The sequence below is a fragment of the Dendropsophus ebraccatus genome, chromosome 5 (genome assembly GCF_027789765.1).
Source record: "Dendropsophus ebraccatus isolate aDenEbr1 chromosome 5, aDenEbr1.pat, whole genome shotgun sequence".
NCBI classification, from domain to species: Eukaryota; Metazoa; Chordata; class Amphibia; order Anura; family Hylidae; genus Dendropsophus; species Dendropsophus ebraccatus.
This window is the reverse complement of record NC_091458.1, coordinates 29,514,444-29,527,999: the sequence shown is the minus strand read 5'-3', so window position 1 is coordinate 29,527,999 and position 13,556 is coordinate 29,514,444. Positions and strand designations below refer to the sequence as shown.

General features: G+C 41.0%; 1 protein-coding gene and 1 long non-coding RNA gene across 3 annotated transcripts in view; one reads left to right on the top strand and one right to left on the bottom strand.

Annotated features, from left to right (window-relative positions):
• LOC138792386 (uncharacterized) overlaps window positions 1-12,986 on the bottom strand; it is a 48,724-nt gene extending 35,738 nt beyond the window's left edge. For both annotated transcript variants that reach the window (XR_011363137.1, XR_011363138.1), the window contains exon 1: window positions 12,868-12,986. This is a non-coding gene — a long non-coding RNA (uncharacterized lncRNA). The remainder of the gene's footprint in view (window positions 1-12,867) is intronic.
• The window catches only part of GUCY1A2 (guanylate cyclase 1 soluble subunit alpha 2), a 135,578-nt gene that overhangs the window by 78,414 nt on the left and 43,608 nt on the right, over window positions 1-13,556 (top strand). Inside the window, exon 5 of the mRNA XM_069969754.1 lies at window positions 6,088-6,573. Coding sequence (XP_069825855.1) covers window positions 6,088-6,573 — 486 coding nt within the window. The remainder of the gene's footprint in view (window positions 1-6,087; window positions 6,574-13,556) is intronic.

The following is a 13,556-nucleotide window of genomic DNA, read 5'->3' as shown; positions in this document are numbered from 1 at the left end:
GACAGCCAGACAGTCAGGTCATTTTATTTGCAGAATCCCAATTCCTCTGGTGTCACATTGTATTTCCACACCTTATATGCAGTATGCACTAGACTTAAAGGGAATGTATCCCCTAGATTTTCTTCTACTCATTAGATACAGACAATGGAACGTGTCCTTTTTTTCTAATCTGTTTCTATTTCCTGGTTAAAGTTTTTATTTATTTATTTTTTAGTACATTATGGGGGCAATCATATTCCCCGATATGTTTTTAACAGCATTTAGTGACATGCTTAACGGCAAGCCCCATGGATATAGACACATCTCCAGACTCTATTCTTTATATGGGACACAGTTGTGAGCATGCTCTGTGACCTTTGTCACCTGTACAAAGGTCATTCCAATGGAAGGGGGAAGCAGGGCTGCTATTGCCTTTGCTATAGACTGGTGTTACTTTTCACTGTAATGCTATATAGATCACTTTCCACCAGCCTCCTCCTTATCATCACAGTCTAGTACAGGAAGTCTCAGCTTATTTTTAAGCCTAGTGGCCAAAATTTTAACTACAAGATTTCAGAATTATTTTAAAATATAAATAGTAAAATAGAAAATAAAAAAAACCCATAAGTATTATTTAAAAAATTAACATAAAATTAGGTAATAGGTAATTAGGCAATAGGTAATTTTCTGATTACATATTCCCTTTAAAGCATCTGTTTAATAGGAAAAGGGGTATATGACCTATTGTCATTTAGGTTTTTGTTTCAGATTTATTTTGTCTCTAGTTTTTTACTTGCTCAGGGGTGATGCTGTATGTATTGTGGCATCCACTTGCTGCTATCTATGCATCCAGCTCAGTGTACTGTACAGGAGCAGGGACTCCTGTCCTTGACAGGCGTCCCTGCTTCAGTTCATACTTTTGCATGGGCAGTTGCAGGGCAGTCAGGGCATTTCTGAATCCAAGTTAGGATGTGAACCTCTATAGATTCTGAGTCTCAGGAGATCTACTCTTCTTTAGTTCCAATAGGTAATTTACAGAAAATAGGGTGACAAAATCACATAAAAAGGGCCGTACTTACTACTTAGCAGAGCAGGTTAAAAAAACAGTTCCCAGCTGGAAGCAGATGAGCCACAGTGTTATATAAAGGAAGTCACTCCAGTGCTAAATACTGATAAACAGCCACTCGCACCCCTTAAAGGGGGCAGCTGCTTAGTACTATACTTGCCCATAGATTGGGCTTCTGTAGGATACTATTAGCGAAAGCTTTGGCTGACCAGGCATGATGGGAGTTGTAGTTTTGCAACAGCTGGAGAGCCGAGATTCCATAGACCTGTCCTAAAAGCTTCTAAAGTACTATTACTCTACAAGGGTGTTGTTATTATTGTGGTTTTATGTTACATGCACACCATGATGGCTTATAGTATGTTAATGATGACCACATCCTAATCAGGTGGCTGCCCATATCCCTCCAAGTGCACCACACAATGTACTGACAACTCATACTACCTTAAAGGGGTTAACCGGTGAAAATCTTTTTCTGTTAAATCAACTGGTGTCAGAAAGTTATATAGATTTGGGATTTACTTCTATTTAAAGGGGTTATCTAGTGCTACAAAAACATGGCCGCTTTCTTTCAGAGACAAAACGACTCTTGTCTCCAGGTAAGGTGCGGTTTGCAATAAAGCTCCATTGACTTCACTGGAACTGATCAGCAAAACCCCGCCAAAGCTGGAGACAAGAGTGATGCTGTCTCTTAAAGAAAGTGGCCATGTTTTTGTAGTGCTGGATAACCCCTTTAACAATCTCAAGTCTTCACATAGTTATCAGCTGCTGTATGTCCTGCAGGAAGTGGTGTATTCTTTTCAGTCTGACACAGGGCTCTTGGCTGCCTCCTCTGTCCATGTCAGGAACTGTCCAGAGAAGGAAAGGTTTTGAGAACTTATGAGAATTTGCTGCTATTTTGGACACTGCCTGTCTCGGACAAAGATGGCAGCAGAGAGCACTGTGTCAGATTGAAAAGAAAACAACATTTGCCGCAGGACATACAGCAGCTGATAAGTACTGGAAGACTTGTGATTTTTAAATAGAAGTAAATTACAAATCTATCTGTTAATATGAAGGAAAAAGATTTTCGCTGGAAAACCCCTTTAACATCACTACGTTAGAACAGATCCTGAAAAAGTTACAAACATGAAGTACCCATATAGTACCCCCCATCAGACATGCGACTTCAAGGTATGACAACACACCAGTGTACTGAATCTCCCACCTGCCCAATCCCCCTAGAAGATAGCCGAGTGTGAACTAGACACACGTGTACAGTGCACTGTAAGCATCGCCGGACCAGGCGGCCTCTACATCTATACAGTGCATGTATTGCCATTCACTTTTATACCTTCACTCCCATTAAGCCAAAGTCTTGTGCCAAAAATCAACTATAGTCAATTATTGGTAATTATACGTTTATATGTAAATGTTCCAATGAACACTTTCTCGAAGATGAATAGAGAATTCACATAATCTCAATTCGAAATCTGAAACTGTATTTTGTATTTGCAGTCGGCTTCCTCTAGCTAGAGCCCCTTCCATTCCATACGGAGGTGACATTATTCCGTCTCTGGTGTTTCTAGTTCTCACTCCACGATAATTAGATTCCGTAGACACGATGGCCGCTCTTTCTTTCATCCTTGACACTGATGCCGGCGCTGTCCGTCTCAGATATTGGCGGTATCTCTACCAGGCATCTAGCTTATATTTTGTTGTGTTTATTATTTCGGCCTTCGGATTTTTATAGCCAGTATGTTTATCTAATTTATTCTTTTTATATCACAGAGAGAAAACATTCTGTTTCATCTGTATGATTCTGCCGCATGCCATTAACATTTGCTTCTCTACTATAAGAAGCTGCTTCTTTTTTAGCCTTCAAAGTAATGTGGTTACTATAATAAAAAAAATATATCTACAATGGTAGAAACATAAAAATAAAAAATAGAAGAACTTCAAGTAACCTTGACTAACAATCTACTGATTTGTGTATAGAGCGCCATGTGTTCCCATGGTTACAGACTACAAACAAACCATATATGTAGTCTGATCATGGCAAATCTTGGGACATAAGGAGTAGGACATCTTGGCTCCGAAATATCTAACACCCAAGTGTTGAATCTTGGAGTGGATAGCTTTACATGGGGCAGCGCAGTTCTGTATCAGATTTCCTGACTTCTCTGGCCATATAATAATGAGAAGGTCACCTCTTGAAGTCAGTCTGCAGCCAAAAAGTAAATTGGTTACACGTATTTGATAGAAGAAAATAGAAAATGTCAACTCCACTGGAGCAAGGACTGAAATTCAGTTATCATACAACCAAGAAAAATATAGAATTAAAGGGCACCTGTAAAGTTATACTCATGCCCATATCCAGGCATAATGGGAATTGTAGTTTCGAAACACCTGGAGGGCCAAAGGCTCCCTATCCCTGCTTTAGAGCAATGTAGAGAAACACAGGTTCAAGCTATATGGTCGGATTGCCGAGGCAACTGTATGATGGCCGATGGGTTCCGCGCAGGAGTTTTACTAGTCATTGTATAGTTGTCTCTGTGACCTGACCTATAGGCCTGCGTCTGCTTACTCTTATCTGAAAAATAGTGCACAAGTTTAACTTTACAGGTACTTTTTTTTTTTAGTTTGGCGCACCCTCAATGCTATATTGAGTATGAGAGAGTAGTGTAAACATGATGTCAGAAAATCATATTTGTAATGCAAGTGCCCAGGAGGCAGCCCTTATGTGTGCAGTGCCCAGAAGGCGGCCCTTATGTGTGCAGTGCCCAGGAGGCGGCCCTTATGTGTGCAGTGCCCAGAAGGCAGCCCTTATGTGTGCAGTGCCCAGGAGGCGGCCCTTATGTGTGCAGTAACCAGGAGGCGGCCCTTATGTGTGCAGTGCCCAAAGCTCTCTACACTGGGATCTACTCCCAGACATGTCTGAATGCCCAGGTGCTGAGACCCCCACCAGTTATAAAAATCAGTGGGCAGAAGTGCTCGGCTCAGTGCTGTACCTCTATGTTCCTGCTTAGCTCCTCTTAGAGCAGGAAAGGTTTTCTATGGGGATTCATAGAAAACCGAGACAGAGTTCCTGTCTGACTGAAAATAAAACAACACTTCCTGCATGACACACAGCAGCTGATAAGTATGGGAAGACTTGAGATTTTTTTAATAGAAGTAAATACAAATATATATAACTTTCTGACATCAGTTGATTTGAAAGAAAAAGTTTTCCGCTGGACAAACCCTTTAAAACGACCACTCCTCTAGAAGACCCTTTTTTTCAATGCAATTTTTGGTGGTTGTCTCAAAGAAGTTTCAAAAGTACTGGTCAGGACTTACCAATTCTTCTGAGTTTACATACAATTTTGGTGCATTGTGTGTAGTCTTAAAGTGGTAATCCAGGGTTACAAAAACATGGCTGTTTTTCTCCCTAAACAGTGCCTCTCCTGTCCTCAGTTTGGGGGTGAGTTTTGCGGCTTAGTTCCATTAAAAGCGGTACTCCAGCAAAAAAAATGTTTCTTTTAATATGGTGCCAGAAAGTGCCAGAGATTTGTTAATTACTTCTATAAAAAAAATCTCCACTCTCGCCACTACTTATCAGCTTTTCACACAACGTAAAACTATGGCCGTAGCTTTGCGGTGTGTATCATAGCCTAATTTGTAATGGGATCCCGACCGGAGCATGGACACATCGTATGCGCTCCGGCCGGGATCCTATGCCGTGCCGGAAAAAACTGACAGGTCAGTTTTCTGCGGCCGGAATTCAGTGAATTCTGGCCGCAGAAAGACCTGTCAGTTCACACAGTGAAGCGAGCGGCTCCGGCTGCTCGCTTCACTGTGTACTATGGGAAGCTCTGATGCGGGCGCGCGCTGATGCGCCCGCATCAGAGCTCTGTGGCCGGAAAGATCACCCGGCCGGTACATAAAGTGACACTGTCACCCCCTTTGTGCATTCTGACATCTCTACACAGGTGTAAAGGGTAAATTTAGCCGTTTTCACACCTTATTTTATATTATACGTCATGGTGCTTGTTTAAGTAAAAAGTGATCTTTTATCAACTGCAGATTATGTTAAGTGGGCGTGGCCTCGTGGCATTAGTTCCACTTAGCCCCACCCACAATACCACCATTTAGATCAGCCTGTTCCAATCGCTGGTGAGAGGGTGGGGCCAACAGGGGTGTTGTGGGCGGGGCAAAGTGACGCTAATGCCGCGAGGCCACGCCCACTTAACATAATCTGCAGTTGATAAAAGATGACTTTTTATTTAAACAAGCACCATGACGTATAATATAAAATAAGGTGTGAAAAACGCTAAATTTACCCTTTACACCTGTGTAGAGATGTCAGAATGCACAAAGGGGGTGACGGGGTCACGGAACGGCCGGTCTCATACCAAGTGTGCACATAGCCTTTGTATGTCATGCACAGAGTGGTGTATTCTTTCCAGTCTGGTGAGCAGGAGAGGTTTTCTATAGGGATTTGCTGTTGCTCTGGACAGTTCCTGACATGGACAGAGGTGGCAGCAGGAAAGCAGACTGGAAAAAATACACCACTTCCTGCAGGACATACAACAGCTGATAAGTACTGGAAGACTTGAGATTTTTAAACAGAAGTAAATTACAAATCTGGCACTTCCTGACATCAGTTGATTTGAAAGATTTTTTTTTTACTGGAGTACCCCTTTAAGTGAATGGAGCTGAATTGTTATGCTGCACACAACTTGAGGACAGGGGGGGTGCTGATTAAATGACTCCATGCCCCTTGATGGTATGTAGGGCAGTTTCTTTGGCACAAATTATCCGTTGCACTAGTAAATTCGAAGCATTGATTTTGTTCCTATCTGTAAATATTGACCTTATAGACTGATTGATGTCTGCACAGGTAAGGTAGGAATCATGACACCATTTTTATGGAATGAGTATTTTCTAAGGATGAGAATCCTTGGCTTTTTCCTGAGTGTGGCAGAAGGATATCAGGTCACCATTAAAATTTTTTTTTTTTTTTTTTTTTTTTTTAGTTCTAATGGTCTTTTAACCGTTTTTTTTATGTGTTTTCATTATCCCAGGTGATGGAAGTAAAAGGACAAATGATCCATGTCCCCGAATCCAATTCCATCCTCTTTTTGGGTTCTCCTCGTGTGGATAAGCTGGATGAACTGATGGGACGAGGACTGCATCTTTCAGATATCCCAATCCACGATGCTACCCGCGATGTCATCCTGGTTGGGGAGCAGGCCAAAGCTCAAGATGGTCTTAAAAAACGAATGGATAAATTGAAAGCCACTCTAGAGAAAACCCATCAAGCTTTGGAGGAAGAGAAGAAGAAAACGGTGGATCTTCTCTATTCCATATTTCCAGGAGATGTGGCTCAGATGCTTTGGGAAGGAAAAACGGTGGAGGCTCGGAAGTTTGATGACGTCACCATGCTCTTCTCTGACATTGTGGGGTTCACAGCCGTCTGTGCTCAGTGCACCCCAATGCAAGTCATTAGTATGTTGAATGAACTCTATACTAGATTTGACTATCAGTGTGGATTCCTGGATATCTATAAGGTAATAATATTCTTTTTCTGGTTATAAAATAATCATCTCCTTCCATGGAAATTCTATTTTTAAAAAAAATATAAAATTTTTCAAATTTTGGACTATAGACCCATCCATTCTCATTGTTATGGATTTTCTGATTCACCAAAAGTCATAGCTATACTTTTATTCACTCTAAGTAAATATTCGGTTAGCATCTCTAGGCCCACACCTGTATATTAGCTAAGGGCAGAATGGCCTATTGGGGTAGCAAGTGGGACCCATCACCTGGGCAACATGCACAGCCAGCCCATTCTTCAACCCCAGCTATGCCACAGGAGCATTCTTTAAGCCTTGCTACACCACTGTACCATTCCTTAACCCTAGCTACACCCCGCTGCCATTCTATGCCCTGGTACCATTCTTTATCCCTAACTATGCCCTGATACCATTCTTTAACCCTAACTATGCCCTGACACCATTCTTTATCCCTAACTATGCCCTGGTACCATTCTTTAACCCTAACTATGCCCTGGTACCATTCTTTAACCCTAACTATGCCCTGGTACCATTCTTTAACCCTAACTATGCCCTGGTACCATTCTTTAACCCTAACTATGCCCTGGTACTATTCTTTAACCCTAACTATGCCCTGATACGATTCTTTAACCCTAACTATGCCCTGGTACCATTCTTAAACTTCAGCTACACCCCAGTATACAGATAAATTCAGTGTTGACCAGGGTGGTGAGTGGAAGAGCTTTACATAAGTCTAACATATCCCAAAAATAAGGCTCATTTAGTCTAATATCCCCCAGAGCTTGGGTTGTCACCTTTAAGACCAAAGTCAGCCTTAGGCTATGTATCCACTAAGGGATCATAGCAGGAAAAGGTGTCCGTCTGTTAATATTGACAGCTGCAAATAACAGTCATGAACATAATTAGCGGCTATCATTATCAATAGAAGGCCACCTTTCCCTGATATAGGACGGCAGGTTCCCGTAGTGGGAACATAGCCTTAAAGTGGTACTGTAACTTCTATTAACGTGTGACTTGTTGTTTAGACAGGTCACAAGTTAAGAAGACACTGGGTCATAAGGGCCGATTATTAGCCAGAAGCATTGCAACAAATGGTCCTGCAGCCGGTTATACTGGTTTGTATAAAAGTGACAGCGATCAGCCGAGGAACGGGAAAACACCTAATCCTCAGCTGATTATCTGTTTTGGAGCTGGCTTTAAAACTTATCGTTATCAGCTGCACATCTTTGTGTGTAAACAGGGTTATGTGGGGCCAATAACGATAAAGGCCAACTGACAGCATGGATATACATATATCTGTGCTGTCAATTTGCAGATCTCGGTACAGTGCATACTTACCTAGTGCACTGGTGCTGTGATCCAGCATCTTCTTCTCCGGCTCTCCCATCCAGCCTCTGCATCTTCCGGCTGCCACCTCCTTCAGAATGATTGACAGCCGGAGGAGGCAGGGCCTGAAAACACAGTGGCTGCATGGGAAAGCCTGAGAAAAGGATGCAGGATCACAGTAGCAGCGCACTAGGTAAGTATCTACAAGCTCTCAGTGCCTTGTAAGGACACAGCAAATGAGCGTTGGTCTTCAGTCGGGAGCACCGTTAGGAGCACTGCCGCTAGAGCGGGAACTGGCCTGCTCCTTCTAATGATAATCAATGGAGCGGGCGGGCTGGCTCGCACGATAAGGGGCAGTGCTCCTAACAGTGCTCTGCGCTGAGGATTACACTGCTAACAGCATGGGAACGGTGCACAGGAGGAAGATAAGAGATGTAGCTTTCTCCTAACCGCCCCGTACGCAATAGGGAACTATCAGCAGGTTAGATTCGTCTAACCTGCTGATAGTTCCCCTTTAAATTATTTATTGTTATGCACATATTAGTTTGTGTGATATGGGCAGAAATTACTGACCAGTTCAGCTTACATGTGGAGGAAATATTGGAAGACTCTCAGTAAGAACAGAAAGTCGTGACAGTGTCGGCATACAGAAAGTTCATGAGAACTCGGTCTATTTTTCCACTAGTCAGAACAGCTTTTATGAGATTTAGATGTGGTTGTAGATGTATATCTCGTTTTTTAAGCTCGGTACAGGAAATAAGCATTTGTGTTATTGGGTTAATGAGTTCTAAATGAGAGCAGATGTTATTACTAGTACATGTTCAGATAGGAAAGATAGAAAATTACCATTTGCCTTCTAATGTCTACCGTAATAGACGATACGAATAGAAAGCTTGGAAGGCTACTTAGGTGTCTTCTTCAGGAACGGTTTAACTTAAGCTGAATATTCACATATTTATTTCCAAACAACAAAGAAATGATGTGGTTCTTTTGGGGATAAATACTTTATGTAATTCTTAGGGTATAGTGTTCAACAACACTGTTGGTTATCGTCTTTTATGGTGGCCATTACTGAAGACTCTCTTCTATCCACTGGCTAATATTCTCAAGCATGCACCATTCAAACTGTGTTTCCCGGATGGCATGAGAGTGAAACGTCCATAGCTGAGTATTCATAAGTAAGCGTCCACGTTGGGGTCAGTGGAACGGTGCACAGATGGGCCAAGAAACATCCCCAGTGCACCAAGGGTACTAATTGGAGATGAGCGAACCTCGAGCATCCGAACCCGATCGTTCGGCATTTGATTAGCAGTGGCTGCTAAAGTTGGATAAAGCTCTAAGGTTTTCTGGAAATCATGGATATAGTCATTGGCTGTATCCATGTTTTCCACATAGCCTTAGGGCTTTATCCAAGTTCAGCAGCCCCAGCTAATCAAATGCCGAACGCTCGGGTTCGGATGAACTCCAGCATGCTCGAGGTTCGCTCATCTCTAGTACGAATGTGCATATTTATTATATACTTTACTAACTACTCCAAAACTGCAGCACCTAGAAAAATAAGAACACCGGTGCTGGAATAAGGAGCTAGTATGCTACAAGGAGATATCAGCAGGTTTGTATGTACGAACCTGCTGATAGTTTCCCTTTAATGGCTAGAGAACCTGTCAGCATGGTGGCCCATGTGCATGGAAGCCATCTCCGCCTACAAGCGCAGAACTGACTTTGAGGTTGGAGGACGAGGTACCAGCTATTCTTTATTCCATGGCTTCTTCAAAACAGCTATAGGGACCACATTGTTGTCTTTAGACTGTAGCTATTTTTGCTTTTGCTGTTTTTTTCACGAAGGAATAAAATCTCTTTTCTATTGTTGCGGAGAGAATTGAAGTCAGACTTTATAGCATCAACTGTAATAGATTGGTAAAGTATGAATTTTTCTATTACAGCCCAGGTGGAAGTTTACTATTGGACTGCCTGAAGCAAAAAATTCAACAAAAGCAAAGTCATAGGAAGGGGTTATGCCTAATGATTGGCTGCAGTGTCCTGCCGGGGTCACTTGTTAACAAAGACCGGGGGGGCAGCTGGAGCCCCAGTGCCGGATCGGCAGAGAATTCAAGAGATAACTAGGAAGGGTTTTTTTTCACGCTTCCTTCTATATTATTTACACTTTATTATATTGTACTGTGTACAATGTTACCTTTATTTAATTTTTCCTTTTTTACGGCAGTCTAATCTCAACCTGCTACCTGAGCTGTATGAAAAAACTTCTTATAGTTTAACATTCTGCTATAATCAATGCTGTAAACTGCAACTTCAATTCCCTCTGTAATAATAGAAGAGAAGTTTTATTCCCCTTAATAAAAATTGTCAGAAGATGCTGTAGATACAGTCTAACAATAAGAATAGGGCGGAACTGTATAAGGAGAACTGGCATCATGGCTCCTGTACTACTGGGGGTCGGAGAACGGCATAAGACCATGGGTACTGACAAATGTTTGGGCTAAGTAAGTAACCATTTAAGCTTTTTTATTATTAGTATTTAAGGTTGACATCCCCTTTAAATTTCTTCGTCTTTTTTTATATACTTAATTTTTCTTGCTTTTTTCCTTGCTTTTTTTTTAGCTGAACCTATAAGTTCTTACTTTACAACATGCTGTAAAGTCTGGCCTGAATTCACTCTGCCACAGTACAAAAGAGATTTTATTCCCTTGTGAATTGGTCAGAAGCTGTGATAGCTACGGTATATAGAAAACAATAAAACCCTCTGGTTGTTTTGCAGAAGTCATGGAATAAGGCTTGAGAGGGAAAAGAGCTAGTGGGGTTGGAAACTTTTTTCATTTTTCATTGTTTGAAAATTTAGAGATTTGTTTTTAAATAAATGTGGTCTAAGTTATATCCTCTTTCTTAATATTTTTTGAAATAAGTAAAAAAAAGTTACCTAAAATTTTTACAAATTTGGTGCATTTTTTTATATAATTTTTTTTTGGTAATGCATTAATATAGAAAGAATTATATCACGTGTATATTACTTGTAAAATAAATTTTTGGAATAATAGATAGTTGTTCTGGTTGAATCCCCCTTTATGTTATTCATATGCCTTAAAGAGACATGTCACAGGGGTTAAAATACAACCAGTTCTGATCCGAGGGCCACATTGTCCACCTGCATCATAACCATTGGCCACAATAAAACTTAAAGGTTTTTTTTGTCCATGTCAGGAACTGTCCAGAGCAGGAGAGGTTTTCTATGAAGATTTGCTGCTGCTCTGGACAGTTCCTGACACGTACAGAGGTGGCATTAGAGAACACTGTGTCAGACTGGAAAGAATACACCACTTCCTGCAGGACATACAGCAGCTGATACCTATGAGAAGACTTGAGATTTTTAAATTGAAGTAAATTACAATTATACAGTATATGGCTATGTTTACACAACGTATGAGACCGGCCGTTCCGTGACCCCGGCCGGTCTCTGGCCGGATCATCCCGGCCGGTACTTAAGTACTGGCCGGGTGATCTTCCCTGCCACAGAGCTCTGATGCGGGCGCATCAGAGCGCGCCCTGCATCAGAGCTTCCCCCTGCACACAGTGAAGCGAGCGTCGGGAGCCGCTCGCTTCACTGTGTGACCTGACAGGGCTTTCTGCGGCCGGAATTCACTGAATTCCGGCTGCAGAAATTTGACCTGTCAGTTTTGTTCAGGCGCCAAATGGCATCCCAGCCGGAGCGCATACAATGTGTGTCCAGGTATGATGGGAATTGTAGTTTTGCAACAGCTAGAGGGCCAAAGGTTCCCTATCCCTGCTCTAAAACATGAAGGACTATGTTATTTGTAGGAAAACAAGGTATTTTAGGTGAATTTTAGAAGTTTCTCCATTTGTTTGCCAGGCGGGATGTTGTCTTCAAAGTATTGGTATTCATTATTCTTTTAAAGACGTTCCTTAAAGGGAACCTGTCACTATTCCTGACCTGTCAGTGTTTGTAAATCCTTGTATTCTCTAAGAAATAACAATTTTGGATCACCTATTCTTGTAGCTCTGTGATGTGCCGTTCCTCTGTTATTCTTACTAGAAATCTATGACTCAATAACAGAGTGGGTGTTACCAGTGAGGGGCGTGTCTATATACTGTCTGACATTACCCAATCAGAGCTCAGAGTGCTACACTGTGTAAGAACACGCCCCCAATTGGTAACACCCAGTTGGATATTTAGTCATACATTTCTAGTTGTAGGAACAGCACATCACAGAGCTGTAAGAATAGGTGATCCAGCATTGTTATTTCATAGAAAATACAAGAACTTACTATACAGGCAGGTCAGGAGCAGTGTCACATTTCCTTTAATGGAAAAAACCAGGCCAGAGCAAAAAAAAAAAAAAAAAGAAGATACAAGATACAAGACCAAGGCATGTAATGTAACATCATGTAAGATGTTATCGGTCCTCCCTTCCCCCATATTGGAGCAGTGATATGGGAATAAGACACAATATGCAGCTGGATGCATTTGTGCCTTTGATCCAACATTCCACATCCTTTCACAACTCACTGAATTCCCATGTTTAGTTGGAAGGATTTCCCTCTCGGGAGCACCAGGATTGCAGTTCCCATGTTTCTCACATTGAGTCTGATCAAAATACTTTCCCTTCTGAAAGGACCATAAATTAGGAATGACACATAACCCTTGCCAGACTTCTTCCAGAAACCATAAAATACATGAAACTAGAATATATGAATATACTGTATATATATATATATATATATATATATATATATATATTACATATATATTTCACTGTCCATGCATTTCCCCTTTTATTTTTTTATGTTTAATACATAAAGTATATAAACATAAAAAAAATATTTGAAACAATCTTGATATAAAATATTACTAGAGATGAGAGAACTTAAAGGGATACTCCGGCGCTGATAAAAAAAAATAATCATAGACATAGTTTTTACACTTACCATCCCTCCTGAGTCTGTCTCTGTTTAAATTTCCCCCTGTTTGCAGGTCCCTGAAGCTCCAGTTGGTGGCTTCATTTTTCTTTACTTCCTGGTTTGGGGTTTCCCATGATGCACTATGTCTCCTGTGATGTCTAACTGACTCTGTAAAACTGAGTCATCTGACAAAGAAAGGCGGGCTTAACAGGGAGAGAGTTATTTCAAATTACATTGACCTTTTTGAATCTATATTAGCCAAAGGCATCACATGGTCATGGCCATAGCACTTGTTTGCTGAAAGTATTTGCAGCCATGATCACATGGTAGCTCTTATAGATGGATAGATAGATAGATAGATAGATAGATAGATAGATAGATAGATAGGAGATAGATAGATAGATAGATAGGAGATAGATAGATAGGAGATAGATAGATAGATAGATAGATAGATAGATAGGAGATAGATAGATTGATAGATAGATAGATAGATAGATAGATAGATAGGAGATAGATAGATAGATAGGAGATAGATAGATAGATAGGAGATAGATAGATAGGAGATAGATAGATAGGAGATAGATAGATAGGAGATAGATAGATAGATAGATAGATAGGAGATAGATAGATAGATAGATAGATAGATAGATAGATAGATAGGAGATAGATAGATAGGAGATAGATGGATGGATAGATAGATAGATAGATAGATAGAT